Genomic DNA, 27,500 nt, shown 5'->3' on the forward strand with positions numbered 1-27,500 from the left:
CTCTTCCTCCTCCTCCTTCTCTTCCTCCTCCTCCTGCTGGTCTGCTTCTGCCCCTACTACTACTACTACTACTACTACTACTACTACTACTACTACTACTACTACTACTACTACTACTACTACTACTACTACTACTACTACTACTACTACTACTACTACTACTACTACTACTACTACTACTACTACTATGTACTACTACTGCAATCTGTTTTTCAGATGAAATTCCCCGATCCAGCCCTAAGGGGTGACGTCATTCAAAAAGAGATGACCATCTTGCCCCCCGAGGAAGACACGAAAGACGATGGTGACCGCAGATCTTTTCTCATCGAGTCTGAACAGACACACACCCCAAGCGGAAATGTACTTGCTGGGAAGGAACAAAATATAAACAACTACAATAACGATGCCACCAATAGTAATGGCAACGTTATTCCCTCAGCCATTCTGGTCACTGATGAAAAACACAAAAATAATTTTCGAAATAGCAATGGAATAGTTTTACACGAAAGTAACGGTGATGGTGATGGTGATGATAATGATGGTGGTGATGAAGGCGTGGATGATAAGAACGATGATACCGATAAAAATGTTTATTATGTAAATGAGATCCCAGAGATAAATAAATCAACGAAAAAAGAATGAAGATTTGATGGAATTTCTTCCAAATGTGGATGACGAGTAAGTCTAAAAGGCGTTATGTCGAGATGTCTAAATAGCTCAAAATAGAAATGTTATACTAGCGTACACCGTGGCCTTAGTTAACTCGTAACCTGACACTAACCGTAGCCATCGTTATTTTTTATATAGCCTGACACTGACTAAAAAAATGACCTTAACAAACAAGTCTTTGGCCGCAACAGAAAAGAAATCGAGAGTTGTATTCAATAGTTCAACCAATGGAATCACTTGTTTCCTTGAGCTCTACTAACGACAACTCACTAGACGCTGCACAAAACTTTTAAAAATGACGTCATACTATAAGTACTTTTGGGTTCTAGTGTCAGGCTATATGTTAACTACGGCTACGCACTAACCCAAATATAAATCGTCATAAAAGAAGACAAAGATCACGAGGAAAAAATTAATTGTGAGTTGTAATCACTAGCTTTAAAAAATAGAATCATTTGTTTTCTTGCGAGACGGCTTGTGTCAAATTAATTATCAGGAAAATCCTTCAAAAAATTAATTTTGAGAATTTGGTGGAAAACAATATTTTATTATCTTAGAAATAATATTATTGGTCTAACTTCTCGAAATAGACTATAAAGGCACGAAAAATACAATCGAAAAGGGTACAGTTAGCTAGTAAGAAAAGTGTGAAACACGGAAAGCTATTTTGCTATAATTTTCTCAACATGTCAGTTTTCGAGGAGTGTTTGTAACGTTTTGTGTGTGTGTGTGTGTGTGTGTATGTGTGTGTGTGTAACATTGTATGTGTTTGTAACGGTTTGTGTGTTTGTAACGTTGTATGTGTCTGTAACGTTGTATAATGTAATTGTAACGTTGCGTGTGTGAGTAACATTGTATATGTCTGTAACGTTGAATTGTTTGTAATGTTGTGTGTGATAGTAACGTTATGTGTGTGTGTGTGTGTGTAACGTTGTATGTGTGTAACGTTGTGTGTGTAACATTGTATGTGTTTGTAACGTTGCGTGTGTGAGTAACATTGTATATGTCTGTAACGTTGAATTGTTTGTAATGTTGTGTGTGATAGTAACGTTATGTGTGTGTGTGTGTGTAACGTTGTATGTGTGTAACGTTGTGTGTGTAACATTGTATGTGTTTGTAACGGTTTGTGTGTTTGTAACGTTGTGTGTGTCTGTAACGTATGTGTTTGTAACGTTGCGTGTGTGAGTAACATTGTATATGTCTGTAACGTTGAATTGTTTGTAATGTTGTGTGTGATAGTAACGTTATGTGTGTGTTACGTTGTGTGTGTTTTGTTGTTGCTTATAATTTGGAATGAGATTAAAATGTAGATACATCTATTTATTAACATTTATTTAATCAATTGCAAATTGTTGTGAATAAATTATTTGAATAAAATCTTATTTATCAAGTGTTTTTATGCTTTAAGCTTATTTTTTTTTCTAATGCGCGTATCTGTTTGGCTTTGGGTTTTTTCTCTTTGTTTTGTTGGGGTTTTTTCTTGTGGTTTTTTTTGTTTTTTTTTTGTTATTGTTTGTTTGTTGTTGTTTTGTTTTGTTTTTTTTGGTGGGTTGTTGTTGGTTGTTTGTTTGTTTTTTGTTTTGTTTTTTTTTTTGTTTTTGTGGGGGTTTTTTTGTTGTTTTTTTGTTGTTTTTGTTTTTTTTTTTGTTTGTTTTTGTTGTTTTTTTGTTTTTTGTTGTGTTTGTTTTTGTTGTTTTGTTTTTGTCTTTTTTGTTTTGTTTTTTGTTTTTTTTATTATAAGTATTTTTTTTTTTTATGTTTTATTGTTTACCATACAGTTGTGTTTCTTAACAAGAGTCTTCTTTTTATACTTGTAAAACAACTAAAGAGGTTCAAGCAAAGTGTCAAAAATTGGCACCCAATATTATCATAACTGTCATCATCATTTACATAACAACAATAAACAAAATATCAATTAAAAACGTTTTCATCAAATTATTTTTTTTTTCTAATTCTTTTCTTTCTTTTTTTCTCTTCATTTATTTTCCTCTTTCCTTTTTTTATTTTCTTTTCTTTTCTTTTCGTTTTTTTTTTTTTTTAATTGGATATTAATCAATAATATTAATCTGACGAATGTTAGACAGTAATGGAACGTATTTTGCGTTGGTTTGAGAGTATTTCTATTACAATAATGACCCCATAATAATCTGGTTTATCAGACCTGCAAATATGTGAATGCTGATAAATACGGAGCATTTTATTTTTATTTTATTTTATTTATTTATTTATTTTATTTATTCTTTTGGTGTGTGTTTTTTACTTTTTTATATTTTCTTTAGACTATAAAAACAGCGATAAAATAATATCACCAACTCGTTCCGAGCTCTTTTCTCAAAGAACGTTAAAAACGACAAGTAGTTGGCAACAACATAAACAACATGGCGGACATTCATTCTTTTCACCATCAATAGTTTGGGTGACATGTAGAGGTTATAAAGGATAAATTACCTCTCGCCTGAGGAGCCCTGGTGTGTTTGATTTTGTCCTTTTACTTGTCAGATGTATGCATACGCCCAGCATTATTTTTCTTAAACTCTATGGCCCCTCTACTTTATATTATAAAGATAAGGAAGCCGCTATTTTCACCGTACGGTGATAATAGCCTGACCGTGTGTAGGAGGCTATTTTCACCGTACGGTAATAGCTTGGTGAACGATTTTCACCGTACGATGATGATAGTGTGGGAGAATTTTTTCACCGTCCCGTAATATTATGGTGGACGATTTTCAGTGTACGGTGATAATAGTGTGGGAGACTTTTTTCACTGTCCCGTAATATTATGGTGGACGATTTTCACCGTACGGTGATAATAGTGTGGGAGACTTTTTTCACCGTCCCGTAATATTATGGTGGACGATTTTCAGTGTACGGTGATAATAGTGTGGGAGACTTTGTTCATCGTACCGTAATATTTTGGTGGACGATTTTCACCGTACGGTGAAAATGGTGTGGAAGGCTATATACTCAGTGTACGGTGATAATAGTGTGGGAGACTATATTCACTATAACTATAACGGTGTGGCAGACTATATTCAATGTACGGTGATAATAGTGTGGGAGACTTATTTTCACCGTACGGTAATATCTTGGTGGACGATTTTCATCGTACGGTGAAAATAGCCTGACACACTATTTTCACCGTACGGTGATAATGGTATCTTGGTAGGTAACAAACTTCGCGGCGTTTGTCTGTGTTGAACCCATGACCTCAAGAAGTCGGGGGTAGCGGCTCAAGATAGACACATAGAGATTCAAATCACAATTTCTCGAGTCGTGAATAGCTCATACTTATACAGTAGAGCCACGCCCTCCCCGGCCAGGTGTTTTTGTTGTACCAGAAAGGTCGCGGGTTCGAGACCCTATCGCCGCCACAAAATTGTAAAGCTTCATCGGTAACTGTAACCAATTCTGAATCCGCCATCCCGCCTGTATTATTATAGCTTTGGGAGGCCTTCCAAAAGCTCATCATGCCAAATATTCGCTCCTAAGAAAAAATACAACCTAGTACCTTTAACTACCCCTAATAGGGAAAAAAAAAAAGGAAAAAAAAAAACAACCCTAGGGCTGCTTTGCACTGCCTTTCAATACCTCACAAATCAAAATGGCGGCCGAGAATCAAAACAATGGTCAAGTTAGGAAATTTTTAACTTTCACAAATCTATCAAGGTTTGTTCTATATGATGACAAATTGAATAAATAAACGTCTGACAAAAGGTCCAAAGTGAAAAATACAAATTGAAAGAAATGCTATAATGAGGAGCTTTCGGGAGGCCTCCCTTGTTCTCGGCAAACTTTTTCTTTTTTTTTAACTGGTCTGCACGCAGGAAGAAATGATGTTGGGTCGAATTCTATTGGTCTGGATGCAGAGGCACATACGTCACAGTTAGTATCCTGGCTTCTGATTGACTAATATATACGGTGAAAATAGTCTGTCAGGCTATTTTCACCGTACGGTGAAAATAGACTAAAACACTATTTTCACCGTACGGTGAAAATAGTCAGTCCGTAAAGATAAAATCACGCATGGCGTGGCATAAAAATCCGCCAACACCTGCTGTAACTATCATAATTAGGTTGAATTTGAATGAAGAACTAACAATAATAAAATGCATTCAAAACTTTCAGGCACGTTCGGAAAGATGAAGTCCTTTACCAAGAGGAGTAATATTCTCTTGCAAGCAGGTTGCCACATTGGTTATGTAGTTTATTACAGCCGGGGCCAAGGAAGAAATAGGGAGCGGGGATTTTTTTTTTTTAAAGTTATATCGGTTCGTGAGTGAGGGCGAGAGAGAGAGAGAGAGAGAGAGAGAGAGAGGGGGGGGGGGGGCTTTTAAAATTTGATTGGTGTCAAAGTGATAACAGTTGGGATCCTTTAAAACTTGCGAAACTTTAGATTACCCAACCTTTCAGTTGGTCTTTATTAACAACATTTTAAAAAAAAGTTTCCCCGCTAGATATTTTCTTTTTTTTTTTAAAAGGAATTGTGTCGGTTGTCAGGGACCACTTTTTTCTGAAAGTGCCAGATATCATTCGGGAACTGAATCAGTAAATTAAATTCTGCTACTGTGGCCATTGTTGTTGTCCTGTATTGTGTACACAAGTAGTGTATTTAGTTGCAATGAAGTATTACTATTCATTTTAATTTAAAGGGTATTGTGAAACACTTAGGGGATGATGACCTCTCCCAGCCTCCTCCCCCCACCCTATATAAGTAAAAATGTGCATTAAGACGCTCAATCATCTCTGTGTGGCTACAAAACTGTATCAAAGTATAGAAGAAAAAAATACAATATCGCTTCAACTATAAACAAAATAAATATTATGAATAGTCTGTTCTCTTGTGAAGATGTTGTAATCTCATTTGCTGATAATTTTTTTTAAATGAGCTGTTATATAGAGTAATATCCACTAAACATGCTCAAATCACTTTACAAGGGGTCTCTGGCCAAAAGCAACACTTATGATGTAGGACAGTAGATGATGCATTATTTCCTGAGGCGTATATTATATGATTCTTACACTCTTGCCTTTTGGAATTTTCCGAATGTGATCCCAACCGCTGCACGAGCTTGCGAGTGCGCATTGGGAATAAGTATTTTTTTAGAAATGCATTTTCAGTTGCTACACCCTCTGTCCACTCAGTAGAGGTTTTTGAGTCTTTCCACGTCATAGTAGTCAACATGAAATTGGTTTCTGTGTGTGTTCTAAGAGAAATTGAGCATTTGGGAAGATGTTGTAATCTCATTTGCTGATAATTTTTTTTTAATGAGCTTTTATAAAGCACAATATCCTCTAAACATACTCAAAGCACTTTACAAAGGGTCCCTGACCAACAGCAACAGGTAACATGTAGAATGAGACATGATGCCTGTTTGGCGATAATACAATTTTTCCAAGATAGACAACACTGTTAACAACTAGGTACTCATTTTGCACCTGAGTATGGTGAGTAAAGAGTCCTCCAAGGACTCAACAATGCGCTGCTCAAAGCAGGACTCTAACCCGGGACCTTTGGATTCAAAGGCGAGTGTTATACCACCAGACCACAAAGTTAAGTTTAAAGTCAAAATGATCAAAGTTTGGAAAGTCAATTTAAAAAAAAATTTAAATACAATTTCCTGCGTGAAGACATTGATTTTAAGTTTAATTTTATAAGTTAATCTTTAGATTCCAAAATAATTATCGGAGTCTTTTTTACATAAAACTGTTTTGATGCCAATGGGTTACAATCAATGTATGCATATTTGCAGGTCTGATAACCCAAATCGTTAAGGGCTTATTATTAAAATTGAAATACTCTCAAACCGTCTATTACAACAATGTTAAATCAGGCCCATAATTGCATTCGGTTGTCAGACCTGCAAATACGTGTACATTGGTTACATTTACTCCTATTCGTTTTAGTAGTCTCATGTCACGTCGCCCGGCAACTGCGGCCATCTTGGTTCTGAACAAAGAAAATCATTATTTTTTATTCTTCATGCTGGCTAGAACTTTTCATATGCCTTGTGATCAGAATGTGTAAAAGTCAAAACATGATCAAATTTATGTTTTTTTTTCCTCTGGATACGCTTTTATGCTCGCCGGGAGAAATATTTCACACGGGCATCCGCCATTGTTCCGATAGTTTAGAGCCAGTGTTACTAAGTTACCATGCGTCATTAGGAAGGAAGTGACGTCATGACTGTTGAAGACTATTATGAAGATTTTTTTAACCTTTTTCCTTTTTTTTCCAGACAATTCCATTATGCCTCCCAAGAAAAAAGGAAAAGGCAAAGGGGGAAAGGCAGGGAAGGGGAAGGGGAAGGGGAAGGGAAGTGCCAAGGGAAAGAAGAAGGGGGATGGGGGTGGGGAGAACGGAGAAACGAAAAAGTTGCTGAAGACTTACGAGCGGTATTGTGCTCAAACCAACTCCCAAATGTGTCCAGGTATTCGTAGGTTGTTGAAGGCTGCAGCAGAGGATGACAAGGTGGTCACTAAGGTTTGAATCCCCTTTTCAGTTGTTTTTCTATTTTGTTTTGTTTTGTTTTGATATCGTTCTTTCTATTGTTTGAAGATTTAGAATTATTTGACTTTTTGAGCGCTGAAGTTATATTCGCATTTCCGTCACAAAATGGCTGACACCTGATTGAGACAGCATGAGAATGACAAGCTAAGACAAAGCGACATTCGAATTTGGCGAAAAATCTCAATTAAAATACCCCCCGAGGGCCAATTGAATGTTACATAGATCTGATGAAAGAAATGATACCATTTCTTCAATTTATAGTACTTTTGTAGAAAGTAGGATTGGATTACATCATTATTTTTGCCTTTCAAGACTGGCCGCAATGTGCGGCCATTGGCCAGTAGAACAGATTCTGCTCTGGCTGCACAGTGCGGCCAATGGTGCTGAAAGAGTTAAGACCTCTCTATTTTCCATTAGAAATTTTCATCTAATCTACTCATTTTTCCCCAAACACCTTTTTTTTTCTACCAATTTAAGTTATTTTTTCCCAAAAGAAGGAAGATGTTCACAATAAAAAATAAAAATTGAGCTTTTAGCGTGATATCCACTAAACGTGCTCAAAGCGCTTTACAAAGGGTCCCTGCGGGTGGTTGGATGGGAGCATCACCCTTGAATCATATACCTATGATGTTCGCATGGGTGTACGATCCGATAGTGATGTCGTTTCTTCTTCTCTTTACTAGCCTATCCTGCTTCTTTGGTTTGTGATTGTATTTTTGACAGGGGATATTTTTTTTCTGTAAATCTTCTGCCTGTTTGTTCTTGGTTATTTATAATTTAGCTTATGATATCTTTAGGTTATGATTTTAATTTACATTTGTACTATTTTTGTTAGATTGCTTGTTTTTTTGTTTCAGCGGTCTCTCATATAACCTCAATTGTGTTGGAAGAGACCTAAAGCAACAAACAAACAAACAAAGGGTCCCTGGCTAACAGCAACGCATAACATATAGAACAAGACATGACGCCTGTCAGGCGTAATTACAATTTTTTTCCGACAGAGACAACGCTGTCAACAGCCAAGTACTCATTTTACACCTGAGTATGGTGAGAGAACATTAGTAAAGAGCCTTTTCCAAGGACTCAACTATGCGCGAACCCTGGACCTTCCGATCTGAAAGTGAGTGCCATACCACTAGACGACGTAGTTTCAATAAGGAAATCTAGAAATTTAGAAATTCTCCAAGACGATTTTGATGTTTGTTGACAAATATCACGTTTGAGCATTGAAGTTATGAAGTTGGCACATTTTTACCTTGAAAAAAAAATTATCATACAAATTACTGAGGACCTAAAAAGGGGCTTCAGTACTGAATTGTCTTTTGTTATTTTAAAAAAAATGTCAATCCTTATTTCATGAAGGCTGACTCTTTACCATGATCCATTAATTGGAATACAACAGACTTTAAATTTCTGCTTTTCACATGATTATCACGTGACAAGCCTTTTGCTGACAAGATGTAATATTATGTCTGTACAAATATTTCCTGTTTCATTTCAGTTCATATTAGAGCCTGTCCCAGTAGAAAAAGAAGGTGACCTTCCCGTGCTCTTTGACCCCTTGATCGTGTCATTACGCAATGAACGCTACAAACACATCAGAGATTTACACGTCTGGGATTATCCCATGTCCTTGGAGAATGTAGCACAGCTGGTAAGTGTGTATGCTTGAAGTGTTTGACAAAAAAAAAAAAAGAAGAAAAAGATGATGAATCGTACTCTCAAAACCAATGCTAAACTCTTCTAACATATTTGTGACCCTCTGTCTAAAAATGGTGATATGTCGGGATGTACAAAGTTCTGGAACTTGAATTGATGACCAGGAATATCAAATTGGGTCTCAATTTCTAGTCATTATGATGGACAATAGAAATAATAATAATAATAATAATAATAATAATAATAATAATAATAATAATAAATAATAATAATAATAATAATAATAATAATAATAATAATACAATAATAATAATAATAATAATGATAATAATAATAGTAATAATAATAATAAATATAATATAATAATAATAATAATAATAATAATAATAATAATAATAATAATATAATAATAATAATAATATATAATAATAATAATAATTCCCGTTATTCATCACATAAGGGAAATTTGTCTCTAGAGTCTATTCCACGGGAAGACTGGAATAACCCAGGCGTCAGCTGTAGTGCAGCACCACAAATTGAGCTAGGGCAAGGTGAATTGCTCAAGGCCACACAATGTAGCATAGGGTAATCGAACTCAGTACCTTCTGGGTACGAAGCAAAGACCGTACGGCAGAGCCACACCATAATTTTATCCACACAAATTCAAACACTGAAAAAGACGGATGGTCAGCATTTATTATCATTTTTACCTTCGGACTCTAAAGACACTTATCTATCTTAGGGGTCCCAATATCAGTCAAGCAAAGGAGCCGGTATCTAACCCAAGTGCGGTCAAGATTTTTCTTTTGACCCCTCTGTCCACCTAGCACTAGCAATCTTGGGTAGTTGCGTTTGTTAGATCTTGTAGAAAGTACTTTGTGATATAGACTATCTTTCTATCAATAGAGTAGCAAAAAATTGTTGACAATCTTTTCGTCATCATGTTTTGTTTGAGCGTTGCATAGTTGAATCCTTGGAAAAGACTCTTTACTCATATTCTCTCTCTCCGTACTCGGGTGTAAAATGAGTACCTGTTGACAGCGTTGTTTCTAGAAAAATATTGTAATATGGCCTAACAGACATCATGTCTCATCCTACTTGTTAAGTGTTGCTGTTAGCTAGGGACCCCTTGTAATGCGCTTTGAGCTCATTAAGTCAATATTGTGCTATAAAAAAGGTAAAGTTTTTTTTTGTAGTTGACAAATGGGAAATCCATACAATCAACATTATCGTTGTGTGTTTATCTTTTTGTGAATTAAATTGAGGCTGTTATTCCATTTTTTCATTTTTTTTGTTTTTGAGCCAATATTATCTGTCCTTCATTTTTTTTTCTCTTCTACTCCAGGCTTTATTCCTTGAAAAACCATTTTATCCAATCCGTCTTTTGGAGTTGATGGATTGTCTGCTGGATGCCGTCACCATTCCAAGACTTGTCAGGTACCGAGGAATAAAGAAAAAATTTTTTTTTTTTTTAAATTGAGCTTTTATATAGCGCAATATCCACTAAATGTGCTCAAAGCACTTTACAGGGGGTCCCTGGTCAACAGCAACATTTAACATGTAGGACGGAATATGACGCCTGTTAGGCAATATTACAATTTTTTGGACAAAGACAACGCTGTTAACGGCCAGGTACTCATTTTACACCTGAGTACGGTGAGAGAATGTGAGTAAAGAGCCTTTTCCAAGGGCTCAACTATGCGCCGAGTGCGAGGCTCGAACCCAGGACCTTCCGATCCGAAAGCGAGTGTCATACCACTAGACCACATAGCCGCAAAAGTTTTCTTTTAAAATTACTCCCCTCCCCCTCCCCCTCCCCCTTCCCCTCCTCAGGCATCATTAGATTTGGTCACCTGTTCATTCATGTGCAGCTAACATAGCTGTGGTATGACACTCGCTTTCGGATCGGAAGGTCCTGGGTACGAGCCTCTCTCGGAGCATAGTTGAGTCCTTGGAAAAGACTCTTTACTCACATTCTCTCACCGTACTCAGGTGTAAACTGAGTACCTGGCTGTTAACAGCATTGTCTTTGTCCGAAAAATTGTCATATCGCCTAATAGACGTCATGTCTCATGCTACATGTTATATGTTGCTGTTGACCAGAGACCCCTTGTAAAGCGCTTTGAGCACATTTAGTGGATATTGCGCTATATAAAAAAAGCTCAAAAGCTCAATTCATGAACGGATATGGTTAATTTTTCTAACTAACATCTGAAGTCAACTCGACTTGAGCTTTTACATAGCGCGATATCCACTAAACGTGCTCAAAGCACTTTACAAAGGGGCCTTGACCAACAGCGGCACGTAACATGTAGAACGAGACATAATGCCTGTCAGGTGATATTACCATTTTTTTCCGACAGAGACAAAGCTTTTAACAGCCAGGTACTCATTTTACACATTAGTACAGTGAGAGAATGTGAGTAAAAAGCCTTTACCAAGGACAAAACTATGTGCTGAGCAAGGTTGGAACCCAAGACTTTCCAATCCAAATGCAAGTGCCATACCACTAAACCAAATAACCTTATAATCCAAAGTGAGCAAATTGGGGGTTAATAATCTTGCCCAAGGAAAAAAATGAAAGTTACTGAAGCTTGGGTTGGAATCCAGGACCTTCCAGGTCACTCTTCAATGTCTTTACAACTCAGCCCCATTCAATAAAGTTACCAATATGATTCAAAATGCTCTGTTTAGGTGTCTGAAATAAATTGTGTGATTATTTACTTATATCATCATATATCATTAGTAGTATTTAATGATGAGTAGAAAACGGTAGGGGCTGCCTGAAGCTGGTGATTGTGAAAATACTAACGAAAGAGTGAAAATGGAGAGGCTTCGTATGGAAATAAAACAGACAATGGACGTTTCGGGTACAAACCCTTTGTCAGCACAACAATACACAAATTAATGTGGAAAACAAATAAAATAAAATTCAAAAGAACTTGTATCTTTGCATTTTATTTTATTTGTTTTCCACGTTAATTTGTGTATTGTTGTGCTGACAAAGGATTTGTACCCGAAACGTCCATTGTCTGTTTTTTTCCCATACGAAGCCTCTCCATTTTCACTCTTTCGTTAGTATTTAATGATGAATGTCCTAGGCGATGTGACACAGTTAGGGAGCAGGCACTGGTTCAAGATAAAGATTTGAAACAGTGATGAATATAGGCATTAAATCTCAGTGGTGTAATAGTAGCATGTCTGATCCGTAATCAGGAGGTCTTAGGTTCAATCCTCAATTAATTGAGTCTGATTTTTTGGGATGTTTTTGTTTTCTTGTATTTTTCATTCTTGCTTTGTCTGGCACTGTTTTCATCCACTCTGTCAGATCTGTAGTCAAGGCAAAGATGTCTAGTTGACTTCTCGTTGTTGTAACATGTATATTTGATATATATATATAATTATAAAAACAAAAACCATGAAATAATAGTGCTCAACTTTATAATAAATGGAGCTATTTATAGAATATTTCAAGTATAATTATGATCAACTTCTACAATATTGTTTCGAGCATTCGCTCTCATCAATAAGACTTCCTGATGAAAGAGAAAGCTCGAAAAAAATATTGTAGAAGTTGATTATAATTATACTTGAAATATTCTATAAATATAAATATATATTTATTATTGACCGAAGTCTTGTAGTTTTGACAGTTCTCAATAGATTCAAAATTCAGAGTGAAAATTCGAAAAGTGAGTTGGTTTTAATCATTTATATATTATATATATATATATATATATATATATATATATATATATATATATATATATATATATATATATATATATATATATGAGTGTTGGTGGGTACTTGTAGGTACGAGAGTGCTCGATAACGTTGGTTAGAGCTAATGTAAAATAAAATGGAGTCCCTCACATTTATATATAGCTGAAACATATGTTTCTGTGGTCTTTATCCACTTCTTCAGTCAGCGGCATACTTATAAAATCATTCTACGGAAAAGTATGCCGCTGACTGAAGAAGTGGATAAAAAGCACAGAAACATGTGTTTCGGCTATATATAAATGTGAGTGACTCCATTTTATATATATATTATGTGAATATACATATATAACAAGAGATGAAGTGAGTAGAAAAGTGCCAGAAGACAATAGAGAATAAAAATTTGTCGCGGCGGTGGTGGGGTTTGAACCTGCGACCTTATTGGTACGACAACTCCGCCTGGCCGGTGAGAGCGTGACTCTACCGTATGAGCTATCCACGAATCCCAAAAGATTTGTATCAAACTCAGGTCATTCATTACTAGAGCTCTCTCTCTCTCTCTCTCTCTCTCTCTCTCTCTCTCTCTCTCTCTCTCTCTCTCTCTCTCTCTCTCCGACTTTTGGAAACCGCGGGTTCAACACACAACCATCGCAAAGTTACCTGGCCAGCAGTTAAGCTTAATAGCCAATATTCTCAACACAAACATATAACACAGAAACGATTGAGACATTGAGTATGCTCCGGTATATGGGGTGAATTTTTAATTCAGAAAAGTGAGTGGAGCAGGCACTTATGTTGGTAATTTTTATTCTCTATTATCTTCTGGCACTTTTCTACTCACTTCATCTCTTGTTGTTACCAACATAAGTGCCTGCTCTACATATATAACTACCTTTAATTTTCCTTTTTCAGATCATTTGACTTTTGTGACCTGATGACGACTCTAGTCCTGGATTACAATGAGTGAGTTTGTATCTCATACTTTGGCAATCTTGTGCATGGGGTGGTTCAGGTGATTGTGTCCTGGTCGTAGTCTAAAGATTGTGACATGGAAATCCCAAGTTTGAGTCCTGCTTTGGGGGATGAAAATTCAAGCCTTGGATAAAAAAGAACCCCAAAATCTTGAGCTTTAAAAATTTAGAATATCCTAAACGTGCTCGAAATGCTTTACAGAGAGTCCCTGGCCAAATGAAACACGTAACATATAGAACGAGCCATGACGCCTGTTAGGCGATAGTGCAATTTTTTTTCCCCTTCGGCTCTACACTCTTTATATTTTTTACATCAACCAGTTGTAAAATGAGTTCTTCTTGTAAAATGAAAATGTAATCGGACCAAATAGACGTCAAGTCTTGTTCAACTTGTTATATGTTGCTGTTGACTTAGGATGTCTTGTAATGCACTTTGAGCAAATTTATTTGATATTGTTCAATATTAAATCTCATTTTTTAAAACATAAAATTGTTTCAAAACACACATTTATATTATCGTTGTTTATATATTTATTTTTTTATTTGTTTATTTATTTATTTATCTTAACACACACACACACACACACACACACACACTCACACACACACTCACGCACACACAGCTCCTGGCGATGAAATTCGGTTTAGGTGTTTAATAAAGTGTTGTTGTTGTTATTGTTATAATGAGTATTATTATTATTATTACTATTATTATTATTATTATTATTATTATTATTATTATTATATATTATTATTATTATTATTATTATTTATTATTATTATTATTATTATTATTCTTAATATTACTATTTTTATTATTATTATTATATATTATTATTATTATTATTATTATTATTATTATTATTATTATTATTATTATTATTATTATTACTATTATTATTATATATTATTATTATTATTATTGTTATTATTATTATTACTATTATTATTATTATTATTATTATTATTATTATTATTATTATTATTATTATTATTGTTATTATCATCATCATCATCATTATTATTATTATTATTATTATTTATTATTATTATTATTATTATTATTATTATTATTATTATTATTATTATTATTATTATTATTATGATCATTATTATTCATATTATAATATTATTATTATGCCATTATTAGTATTATCATCATTATCATCATCATCATCATCATTATTATTATTATTCATCACATCAGGTTTGGTGACGAAGGCTGTAAGATTCTATGTAAAGGCCTGGAAAGAAACGTTTCCATGTTGTCTGTAAGCCTGTGTTACTGTGACCTTGGAGTGGAGAGTGGGAAACACCTCGGACACATCGTGTCAACAACAGCTATAAGGTAACACATTTATAAATAGATTAATAAACAACAGCTATAAGGTAACACATTTGTAAATAGATTAATAAACAACAGCTATCGGGTAAACATGTGTAAATAGATTAATAAACAACAGTTATAAGGTAACACATTTATAAATAGATTAGTAAACAACAGCTATAAGGTAACACATTTGTAAATAGATTAATAAACAACAGCTATAAGGTAACACATTTATAAATAGATTAGTAAACAACAGCTATAAGGTAACGCATTTGTAAATAGATTAATAAACAACAGCTATAAGGTAACACATTTATAAATAGATTAGTAAACAACAGCTATAAGGTAACACATTTGTAAATAGATTAATAAACAACAGCTATAAGGTAACACATTTGTAAATAGATTAATAAACAACAGCTATCAGGTATCACACCTGTAAATAGATTAATAAACAACAAGCTATAAGGTAACACATTTGTAAATAGAGTAATAAACAACAGCTATCAGGTAACACATCTGTAAATAGATTAATAAACAACAGCTATAAAGTAACACATTTATAAATAGATTAATAAACAACTAAGATAACACATTTGTAAATAGATTAATAAAAAACAGCTATCAGGTAACACATCTGTAAATAGATTAATAAACAACAGCTATCAGGTAACACATTTATAAATAGATTAATAAACAACAGCTATAAGGTAACACATTTATAAATAGATTAATAAACAACAGCTATAAGGTAACACATTTATAAATAGATTAATAAACAACAGCTATAAGGTAACACATTTATAAATAGATTAATAAACAACAGCTATAAGGTAACACATTTATAAATAGATTAATAAACAACAGCTATAAGGGAACACATTTATAAATAGATTAATAAACAACAGCTATAAGGTAACACATTTATAAATAGATTAGTAAACAACAGCTATAAGGTAACACATTTGTAAATAGATTAATAAACAACAGCTATAAGGTAACACATTTATAAATAGATTAATAAACAACAGCTATCAGGTATCACATCTGTAAATAGATTAATAAACAACAAGCTATAAGGTAACACATTTGTAAATAGAGTAATAAACAACAGCTATAAAGTAAAACATTTGTAAATAGATTAATAAACAACAGCTATAAGGTAACACATTTATAAATAGATTAATAAACAACAGCTATAAGGTAACACATTTGTAAATAGATTAATAAACAACAGCTATAAGGTAACACATTTATAAATAGATTAATAAACAACAAGCAATAAGGTAACACATTTGTAAATAGAGTAATAAACAACAGCTATAAAGTAACACATTTGTAAATAGATTAATAAACAACAAGCTATAAGGTAACACATTTGTAAATAGAGTAATAAACAACAGCTATAAAGTAACACATTTGTAAATAGATTAATAAACAACAGCTATCAGGTAATACATTTGTAAATAGATTAATAAACAACAGCTATCAGGTAATACATTTGTAAAAAGATTAATAAACAACAGCTATAAGGTAACACATCTGTAAATATATTAATAAACAACAGCTATAAGGTAACACATTTGTAAATAGATTAATAAACAACAGCTATCAGGTAAACATGTGTAAATAGATTAATAAACAACAGCTATCAGGTAAGACATTTGGAAATAGATTAATAACTATGAAAAATGAGTCATTTATTCAGAGGGCATTCCTTACGATGGCGATTACAAATGTGTCACTTGCTGCGTGTTTCATTTTAGCTAAGAGATACAAAGATTCGCACTTGTGACTTGACACCTTGAAGATGTGCGGCCTTCATCCATTGAAGTCATATGACACACATTTTGCTCATCTTATCAGAAATGGAAGTGGAGTCAATAGCTCAGTTGGTAGAGGTCTTGCTTCTCTGAGACTGAGATTGATCCTGGGGGAAGTCAAGATTTTTTTTTTTTTTCTGATCTCCGCCGTGACCACCCAGCAGAAATGTACTGTAACTGGGGTTGTTAGATCTAGCAGAAAATACTTAGCTATAGACTAGCATCTCATCCAAAGGGGAGAAAGCAATTGAATATTTGATAACAAAAACCATAGGACGGAAATTTGCTATGCTTATTTAAGACATCAAATAATTAGAATTATGATCTGTCCAGTCTTCATATAGACCTTCAGAGACATCAGTCACATGGAGCCGGAGTTTATCCTGGATTCTATAGCGGACAATGGCAATTGCATGCTACCTTTCAGATAGGATGCTACTCTATTGCAAAGTACTTTCAGTAAGACCTAAAAGGATCAAGCTGTCTGCTAAGCATTGTAACATTGTCACACTTTCTTCCCTTTTTTAGCCACTAAAGATCTAAATCAGTTTGTAGTTGTGGCTTTGATTTATAGATTTATCTTTGACAACGTGCCATAATATTAGTGCGGCTATGTGGTCTAGTGGTATGACACTCGCTTTTGGATCGGAAGGTCCTGGGTTCGAGCCTCTCTCTGCGCATAGTTGAGTCCTTGGAGAAGGCTCTTTACTCACATTCTTTCACTGTACTCAGGTGTAAAATGAGTACCTGGCCGTTAACAACGTTGTCTCTGTCCGGAAAAATTGTAATATCGCCTAACAGGTATCATGTCTCGTTCCACATGTTATGTGTTGCTGTTGACCAGGGACCCCTTGTAAAGCGCTCCTAGCAGGTTTAGTGGATATTGCGCTATATTAAAATCTCATTTTTAATATTCGTGATTATTTCTTTTTAAGGGAACTCTTTTTGGATGGAAATGAGTTGCAGTGTGAGGGGACGATGGAACTCATCAAGCTGTGCGTGGACCAATCAGAAACAGAGGCCTATCAGAGGGAGGAGGAGGCAAGGCTCAAAGCAGAGGAAGAGGCTTTGAAGGCAGAACAAGGTAGGTCACCTGACTGATGCCTGGAGAACAAAGACCTCAACGTTTTGCCCACAGTTGAACTGTGAGACATTGTTTTAACTCTTTCCCTCAATGGTGATATTTCACGTTCCATGTATTTTTTAACTCTTTCCCTCAACTCAATGGTGATATTTCACGTTCCATACTATTTTAGACTCTTTCCCTCAATGGTGATATTTCACCCATGCTGTTTTAACTCTTTCCCTCAATGGTGATATTTCATGTTCCCTGCTGTTTTAAACTCTTTCCCTCAATGGTGATATTTCACGTTCCATGCTGTTTTAACTCTTTCCCTCAACTCAATGGTGATATTTCACGCTTCATGCTTTTTTAACTATTTCCCTCAACGGTGATATTTCATGGTCCATGCTGTTTTAACTCTTTCCCTCAATGGTGATATTTCACGTTCCATGCTGTTTTAACTCTTTTCCCTCAATGGTGATATTTCCATGCTGTTTTAACTTTTTCCCTCAACTCAATGGTGATATTTCACGTTCCATACTATTTTAGACTCTTTCCCTCAATGGTGATATTTCACCCATGCTGTTTTAACTCTTTCCCTCAATGGTGATATTTCATGTTCCCTGCTGTTTTAAACTCTTTCCCTCAATGGTGATATTTCACGTTCCATGCTGTTTTAACTCTTTCCCTCAACTCAATGGTGATATTTCACGCTTCATGCTTTTTTAACTCTTTCCCTCAATGGTGATATTTCACGTTCTATGCTTTTTTAAACTCTTTCCCTCAATGGTGATATTTCACGTTCCATGCTGTTTTAACTCTTTTCCCTCAATGGTGATATTTCCATGCTGTTTTAACTCTTTCCCTCAATGATGATATTTCACGTTCCATACTGTTTTAACTCTTTCCCTCAACTCAATGGTGATATTTCACGTTCCATGCTGTTTTAACTCTTTCCCTCAACTCAATGGTGATATTTCACGTTCCATGCTGTTTTAACTCTTTTCCCTCAATGGTGATATTTCACGTTCCATGCTGTTTTAACTCTTTCCCTCAATGGTGATATTTCACGTTCCTTGCTGTTTTAACTCTTTCCCTCAATGGTGATATTTCACGTTCCATGCTGTTTTAACTCTTTCCCTCAATGGTGATATTTCACGCTCCATGCATTTTTTAACTTTTTCCCTCAACTCAATGGTGATATTTCACGTTCCATGCTGTTTTAACTCTCTCCCTCAATTGTGATATTTCATGTTCCATGCTGTTTTGACTCTTTTCCCTCAATGGTGATATTTCCATGCTGTTTTAACTCTGTCCCTCAATGGTGATATTTCACTTTCCATGCTGTTTTAACTCTTTCACTCAGTGGTGATATTTCACGTTCCAAGCTGTTTTAACTCTTTCCCTCAACTCAATGGTGATATTTCACATTCCATGCTTTTTTAAACTCTTTCCCTCAATGGTGATATTTCACGTTCCTTGCTGTTTTAACTCTTTCACTCAATGGTGATTTTCACGTTCCATGCATTTTTTAACTCTTTCCCTCAACTCAATGGTGATATTTCACATTCCATACTGTTTTAACTCTTTCACTCAATGGCGATATTTCATGGTCCATGCTGTTTTAACTCTTTTCCCTCAATGGTGATATTTCACGTTCCCTGCTGTTTTAACTCTTTCCCTCAATGGTGATATTTCACGTTCCATGCTGTTTTAACTCTTTCCCTCAACGGTGATATTTCACGTTCCATGCTGTTTTAACTCTTCGGTGATATTTCACATTCCCTGCTGTTTTAACTCTTTCCCTCAATGGTGATATTTCACGTTCTATGCTTTTTTAAACTCTTTCCCTCAATGGTGATATTTCACGTTCCATGTTGTTTTAACTCTTTCCCTCAATGGTGATATTTCACGTTCCATGTTGTTTTAACTCTTTCCCTCTATGGTGATATTTCATGTTCCAAGCTTTTTTAAACTCTTTCCCTCAATGGTGATATTTCATGTTCTATTCTTGCCATTTTCAGGACAGCTGTCAAAATTTGAATTGTCAATCCGAAAGCGAATGTCATACCACTAGACCACATAGCCGCACAATTTTCAGAGACTGTTTGAATCCAGCATTACACTTACACCAGTGTTTCCATGATCTGTAGGATGGCACTCGCCTCTCTTTGACAGGAATAATGAGTTGGTTTTGTTTGTTTATTTTATAATTGATTGTAGGTTTGATGAAACAGGGGAGACAACAATCAAGATTTGCCATCTTGTTCTTCGGGGGAAACATTTATTTATTTTTGTAATCAAAGGGACATCAACAACAAATATATTATAGACCCATCAGATAATATTATGGTTATTTCCCTTTGATAATAACAGGATTTATTTATTCTAACAATCAGTTTTGGCCCCCAGGTCACAATTGTGACCCTTCGGCTCAAAACGGTATTATGTCGGGTTGGTTAAGATGTTGAAAATAGAATTTGTGGCCAGAAATATCAGACTTGTGTTGAGTTTGTATGTTTTATTGAGGAGAGCAGATACCATATTTTAGGGTGCTAATGCCAACAATTTATATTTTTGCCCAGTTTAGCATTAAATTCGGCTTTTAAGAATATGGTTCGTTCCGACATAATACCGTTTTGAGATGATGGGTCACAATTGAGATAAACAGATAGTCAATCTGATATATTTGACCAGTTCTATTTCTGTCAGTTTTTATCATTGCGCCGTTTGGTAGAAAATACTCAACATTGTGCAGCTATGTGGTCTAGTGGTATGACACTCGCTTTCGGATCGGAAGGTCCTGGGTTCGAGCCTCGCGCTCGGTGCATAGTTGAGTCCTTGGAAAAGGCCCTTTAATCACATTCTCTCACCGTACTCAGGTGTAAAATGAGTACCTGGTCGTTAATGGCGTCATGTCCCGTCCTACATGCTAAATGTTGCTGTTGACCAGGGACCCCTTGTAAAGCGCTTTGAGCACATTTAGTGGATATTGCGCTATATAAAAGCTCAATTTATCATTTATTTATTTATTTTGGAAAGTAACTCCGATTCAGACACTGTTCTTGTTTTATTTGACATTTTCATTGAACTTTCACGTTATTATTTACCAGATAAGCTGAGTCGATTTGACACCAGTGGTGGTGACTACAGTGGCAGCGAGAAGGGAGGTAAATCACCGCCTGGCAGTGGGAAAAAGAAAAAGAAAAAGAAGAAAGGTAGTACTGTTACAATCAACCTGTTATGATGATATGTTGAATTAGATGTTGATTCTTTGTTACGTTTTTTTTAAATTAATTTATTTATTTATTTATTTCTATTGGTTTTTAAGAAATTTTATTCACAGGTTTTCAGGTTTGCCCGAGTGTAAACCATAACTTTGATCTACAATGAACCATCTCACCTTAGTGTAATTTCTCTTTATGTCATTATTTTAAGCATTTTTTTATTTTTTTAAATTTTAATTTTTCTCATCTATTTTTCTTTTTTTTTTCTTTTAAGACTTTTATGTGATTTTTTTTTTTTTTTTTTTTTTTTTTGGTCGATTTATAATTTTTCATATATCTTGGGGGGGGGGGGGGGGGGGTTGTTCCTTTAATCATTTGGGTTTTATTCCAATATTATTCATTGTGATGCATGTGTTTATCATCAATGCTTCATTTAGTCCACCAGTACCAGTGGGCCATTCATTTAGAACCAAGTTTTATGTCATACAGTACACCACAATCATTCATCTGTAAGGTGCTTTTAGTTGTACATTCACACTATCACTTTTTGTTAATAAATTATTTTTTTTTTAATTGTTTCAGGAAAGAAGAAGAAGAAAGAGCCCGAGGGCCCTCCCCCAATCGGGCCCTGGATTTACAAGCTTCATCTGGCAGACAATGGAATTGACGGCTTGGGGGATGGAGGCAGCTTTGCCCCCATTATTTGTATGAGGCTTTTCAAAAAGTATGTTTTATATAGTTTAAGCTTTTGAACTATTCAATGTTTTACTAAACTTGAGCTTTTATATAGTAGCACAATATCCACTAAACGTGCTAAAAGCGCTTATCAAAGATCCCTGACCAACAGTAATATGTAACACGTAGAATGAAACATGACGCCTGCGAGGTGATATTACTTTTTTTTTCTGACAGAGACAATGCTTTAACGGCCAGGTACTCATTTTACACCTGAGTACGGTGAGAGAATGTGAGTTAAGAGTCTTTTCCAAGTAGTTTTGGAAGTATATAATTAGTCCTCCATATATTGAATCATAAAATGGCATAACTATTTTAGTATAGAATGTATCGGTAGAGTATTAGGATTATGGGGCGAAGCAAAAGGTTGAGGATGGATGATCTTTCTTGACAACCAGCATTGAATCAGGCTGGGAAATAAGATGCCATCATTTTGAAACCAGAAGAATCAATTGTACAATGTATGTAGATCCAGACCTCACAGGATTGGTTTTACACTTCCATGGAGATAGGAACCAGTATATTTGACATCACACTTTTGTTCCCTATTGTTTTTGTTGTCATCAATGAATGGTTTTGTTGTCGCCAATGAATGGTTTTGTTGTCATCAATGAATGGTTTTGTTGTCGCAAATGAATGGTTTTGTTGTCATCAATGAATGGTTTTGTTGTCGCCAATGAATGGTTTTGTTGTCACCAATGAATGGTTTTGTTGTCGCCAATGAATGGTTTTGTTGTCGCCAATGAATGGTGTTGTTGTCGCCAATGAATGGTTTTGTTGTCGCCAATGAATGGTTTTGTTGTCGCCAATGAATGGTTTTGTTGTCGCCAATGAATGGTTTTGTTGTCACCATTGAATGTTTTTGTTGTCGCCAATGAATGGTTTTGTTGTCGCCAATGAATGGTTTTGTTGTCGCCAATGAATGGTTTTGTTGTCGCCAATGAATGGTTTTGTTGTCGCCAATGAATGGTTTTGTTGTCACCAATTAATGGGTTTTTTTTTGTCAGCAATGAATGGTTTTGTTGACATCAATGAATGGTTTTGTTGTTGCCAATGAATGGTTTTGTTGTCGCCAATGAATGGTTTTGTTGTCACCAATGAATGGTTTTGTTGTTGCCAATGAATGGTTTTGTTGTCAGCAATGAATGGTTTTGTTGTCGCCAATGAATGGTTTTGTTGTCACCAATGAATGGTTTTGTTGTCGCCAATGAATGGTTTTGTTGTCGCCAATGAATGGTTTTGTTGTCGCCAATGAATGGTTTTGTTGTCGCCAATGAATGGTTTTGTTGTCACCAATGAATGGTTTTGTTGTCGCCAATGAATGGTTTTGTTGTCGCCAATGAATGGTTTTGTTGTCGCCAATGAATGGTTTTGTTGTCATCAATGAATGATTTTGTTGTCGCCAATGAATGGTTTTGTTGTCGCCAATGAATGGTTTTGTTGTCGCCAATGAATGGTTTTGTTGTCGCCAATGAATGGTTTTGTTGTCGCCAATGAATGGTTTTGTTGTCACCAATTAATGGGTTTTTTTTTTGTCAGCAATGAATGGTTTTGTTGACATCAATGAATGGTTTTGTTGTTGCCAATGAATGGTTTTGTTGTCGCCAATGAATGGTTTTGTTGTTGCCAATGAATGGTTTTGTTGTCACCAATGAATGGTTTTGTTGTCGCCAATGAATGGTTTTGTTGTCACCAATGAATGGTTTTGTTGTCGCCAATGAATGGTTTTGTTGTCGCCAATGAATGGTTTTGTTGTCATCAATGAATGGTTTTGTTGTCGCCAATGAATGGTTTTGTTGTCACCAATGAATGGTTTTGTTGTCGCCAATGAATGGTTTTGTTGTCGCCAATGAATGGTGTTGTTGTCGCCAATGAATGGTTTTGTTGTCGCCAATGAATGGTTTTGTTGTCGCCAATGAATGGTTTTGTTGTCGCCAATGAATGGTTTTGTTGTCACCATTGAATGTTTTTGTTGTCGCCAATGAATGGTTTTGTTGTCGCCAATGAATGGTTTTGTTGTCGCCAATGAATGGTTTTGTTGTCGCCAATGAATGGTTTTGTTGTCACCAATTAATGGGTTTTTTTTTTTGTCAGCAATGAATGGTTTTGTTGACATCAATGAATGGTTTTGTTGTTGCCAATGAATGGTTTTGTTGTCGCCAATGAATGGTTTTGTTGTTGCCAATGAATGGTTTTGTTGTCACCAATGAATGGTTTTGTTGTTGCCAATGAATGGTTTTGTTGTCACCAATGAATGGTTTTGTTGTCGCCAATGAATGGTTTTGTTGTCACCAATGAATGGTTTTGTTGTCGCCAATGAATGGTTTTGTTGTCGCCAATGAATGGTTTTGTTGTCGCCAATGAATGGTTTTGTTGTCGCCAATGAATGGTTTTGTTGTCACCAATGAATGGTTTTGTTGTCGCCAATGAATGGTTTTGTTGTCGCCAATGAATGGTTTTGTTGTCGCCAATGAATGGTTTTGTTGTCATCAATGAATGATTTTGTTGTCGCCAATGAATGGTTTTGTTGTCGCCAATGAATGGTTTTGTTGTCGCCAATGAATGGTTTTGTTGTCGCCAATGAATGGTTTTGTTGTCGCCAATGAATGGTTTTGTTGTCACCAATTAATGGGTTTTTTTTTGTCAGCAATGAATGGTTTTGTTGACATCAATGAATGGTTTTGTTGTTGCCAATGAATGGTTTTGTTGTCGCCAATGAATGGTTTTGTTGTCGCCAATGAATGGTTTTGTTGTCACCAATGAATGGTTTTGTTGTCGCCAATGAATGGTTTTGTTGTCACCAATGAATGGATTTGAGACAAACGTCTTTAATATTTGTTCATTTTCTTTTGACTTTATTATGTTCATTTTTCAATAATGTTTGCATCAACAGAATGTAGAATCCAAGTATTTACCCTGTGGTGTACTCATAACGTTTTTCTAAGAAACTAAAATAACATCAACATATTCAACTGGTTAATCCCTGAATAACTAAGAAAAACTGCTGTGTCCTCTGTACTTAAGTCACAACAAGATCTTGACAGCCTCAAAACTCTGGCCCAGGACCGTGACCAATGGAAACAATTAACAACACGGATGGATAGAGCAGCTATACTCATCGACTATGACTGAATCACATAATTTACACCAAGCGTCATTCAGACTGCAAGGCTTACTACTACTACTACTACTCCTCCTCCTCCTTCTCCTCCTCCTCCTCCTCCTCCTCCTCCTACTACTACTACTACTACTACTACTACTACTACTACTACTACTACTACTAACTACTACAACTACTACTACTACTACAACTACTACTATTCAACTGGTTACAGAATGTGTTTGGCAAATGATAAATAAATAAATAAATAGAATTCTCTTTATTCAGTCTCAGGCACCTTTTTATTTATTGGCTATTTCGAGAAAAGACCAAGATAACCCAATAATACAGATAATACTATTTGCTTCCCTTCAATTCATTAAATTATGGATGTTGCAATGAACATTTGTATAATATATAGAGACAAATTTAAAATTTTAAAATTTGAGCTTTATATAGCGCAATATCCACTAAATGTGCTCAAAGCGCTTTACAAGGGGTCCCTGGTCAACAGCAACATTTAACATGTAGGACGGGACATGACACCTGTTAGGCGATACTACAATTTTTCGGACAAAGACAACGCTGTTAACGACCAGGTACTCATTTTACACCTGAGTACGGTGAGAGAATGTGAGTAAAGAGCCTTTTCCAAGGACTCAACTATGCACCGAGCACGAGGCTCGAACCTAGGACCTTCCGATCCGAAAACGAGTGTCATACCACTAGACCACATAGCCGTACAAATTTACCACGCATTTATTTCTACAGGTTCAAGTTCAAATCGTTCAAGGCTTTTCCAAAATTCCGACATGTGCCCCTCAGTCTTTATATTTTTATATTTTTTTTGGTACCTCTCCAGACTGCTTATGAATTCCAAATGCTTAGAGGAGCTGGACTTGGACGACAATTTGATCGGCGAATTGGGGGGCCGGGAGATCCAGGAAGGCCTGGAGCACAGAAAGGAAAGTAAGTGGAAGTTTTGTGGTGACTTCATCACAGTTTCTGGTTATTGCTATTCTAACGTGGTCTCCCAACAGTATTCATATGTATGTTTATTGTGTTCGAGTCCTGCTATGGGCAGTGCATTGTTGAGTCCTTGGAGAAGGCCCTTTAAAAAAAAAATTTTTAATTGAGCTTTATATAGTGCAATATCCACTAAATGTGCTCAAAGCGCTTTACAAGAGCTCCCTGGTCAACAGCAACATTTAACATGTAGGACGGGACATGACGCCTGTTAGGCGATATTACAATTTTTCGGACAAAGACAACGCTGTTAACGACCAGGTACTCATTTTACACCTGAGTACAGTGAGAGAATGTGAGTAAAGAGCCTTTTCCAAGGACTCAACTATGCGCCGAGCGCGAGGCTCGAACTCAGGTCCTTCCGATCCAAAAGCGAGTGTCATACCACTAGACCACATAGCCGCACTTTATTCACATTCTCTCACTGTACTCAGGTGTAAAGTGAGTACTTGGCTGTTGATGTCTTTGTCTAAAAAAGAAATGTACTATAGATGAACAGGCTTCAAGTCTTCTTGTATGTGTTAAGTGTTGCTGTTAGCTAGGGACCGCTTATGAAGTGCTTTGAACACAGTAGGTATATTTTTAAAAATTACGCCCTTCTGCCACGACACCATGAGATACTGTCGCCTAGGCATTCCATGAAGGAATATAGATAATTTTATCAAACAAGATGTCTGATGTCAACAGGAATCACCCATGTTGTCCAAGTGAGCGAATTGGGGGTTAATAATCTTGCCCAAGGAAAAAAAACAAGTGTCTGAAGCGGGACTCGAACCAGGACCTTCTGGATCATAGTGCAATGCCTTAACCACGCTGCCATTTCGCCCCCCGAGTGGATATTACACTATATAAAAGCTCAAATTGTTTATGAAATTTTGGCAATCCCATTATTCATTTCTATGGGCAAATTTGTCTTTGTAAATTATTTCTAGGAAAGACTGGAATACTACAGATAGACAGGTGGGTAGGGTAGGAAGAGGCAGGGAGGGAGAGAAGGGAAAGAAAAAGAGATAGAGAACGAGAGAGAGAGCGAGAGAGAGAGAGAGAGAGAGAGAGAGAGGGAGAGAGAGAGAGAGATATAGAGAACGAGAGAGAGAGAGAGAGAGAGGGGGGGAGGGGAGAGAGATATAGAGAACGAGGACGAGAGAGAGATAGAATGAGATAAAGAGAGAGAGAGAGAGAGAGGGAGTCCCCACCACTTATAAAACACCCTTCTTTCAATTCCAGTCAAACTTGGTGGGGTCAAAGTTCGTACAAGTCACCAGATGACTCCTGACACATTCAACTCTATCGTCAAACTGGGCAGTGGCGGCGTCAAGAAAAAAGGGAAGAAAGGCAAGAAGGGAAAGGTGAAAATTATTAACCCTTTTTGTCACTTGTAGGTTTTAACCTTTCGACAATGAAACTGATTTTCTATCTATCTATCTATCTATCTATCTATCTATCTATCTATCTATCTATCTATTTATCTATCTATCTATTTTGGTTAAAGCCATAGTTAATTATAACCCTTTACTGATCTAATAATAATAGTAGTAATAGTAGTAGTAGTAGAAGTAGTAGTAGTAGTAGTAGTAGTAGTAGTAGTAGTAGTATTAGTAGTACTAGTAGTAGTGTTGTAGTAGTAGTAATAGTAGTAGTAGTAGTAATAGTAGTATTTGTCGTA

The 27,500-nt window shown here is 35.7% G+C and overlaps 2 protein-coding genes across 2 annotated transcripts in view; both read left to right on the top strand.

Moving 5' to 3' along the window:
• The window catches only part of LOC144980724 (sodium-coupled monocarboxylate transporter 1-like), a 45,038-nt gene extending 42,977 nt beyond the window's left edge, over positions 1–2,061 (top strand). Inside the window, exon 19 of the mRNA XM_078928443.1 lies at positions 217–2,061. Within this exon, the coding sequence (XP_078784569.1) occupies positions 217–642 (426 nt within the window). The 3' untranslated portion in view covers positions 643–2,061. The remainder of the gene's footprint in view (positions 1–216) is intronic.
• Positions 2,062–3,013: 952 nt separating this feature from the next.
• Positions 3,014–27,500, top strand: part of LOC144980731 (uncharacterized) — a 28,887-nt gene continuing 4,400 nt past the window's right edge. The window contains exons 1-11 of the mRNA XM_078928454.1: positions 3,014–3,137; positions 6,906–7,150; positions 8,679–8,831; positions 10,182–10,273; positions 13,472–13,522; positions 14,738–14,878; positions 17,619–17,767; positions 20,860–20,964; positions 21,556–21,697; positions 25,671–25,777; positions 27,062–27,183. Coding sequence (XP_078784580.1) covers positions 6,917–7,150; positions 8,679–8,831; positions 10,182–10,273; positions 13,472–13,522; positions 14,738–14,878; positions 17,619–17,767; positions 20,860–20,964; positions 21,556–21,697; positions 25,671–25,777; positions 27,062–27,183 — 1,296 coding nt within the window. The 5' untranslated portion in view covers positions 3,014–3,137; positions 6,906–6,916. The remainder of the gene's footprint in view (positions 3,138–6,905; positions 7,151–8,678; positions 8,832–10,181; positions 10,274–13,471; positions 13,523–14,737; positions 14,879–17,618; positions 17,768–20,859; positions 20,965–21,555; positions 21,698–25,670; positions 25,778–27,061; positions 27,184–27,500) is intronic.

This window comes from Berghia stephanieae, chromosome 10 (assembly GCF_034508935.2).
Source record: "Berghia stephanieae isolate SIO BIC M18660-M18661 chromosome 10, UCSD_Bste_1.3, whole genome shotgun sequence".
NCBI classification, from domain to species: Eukaryota; Metazoa; Mollusca; class Gastropoda; order Nudibranchia; family Aeolidiidae; genus Berghia; species Berghia stephanieae.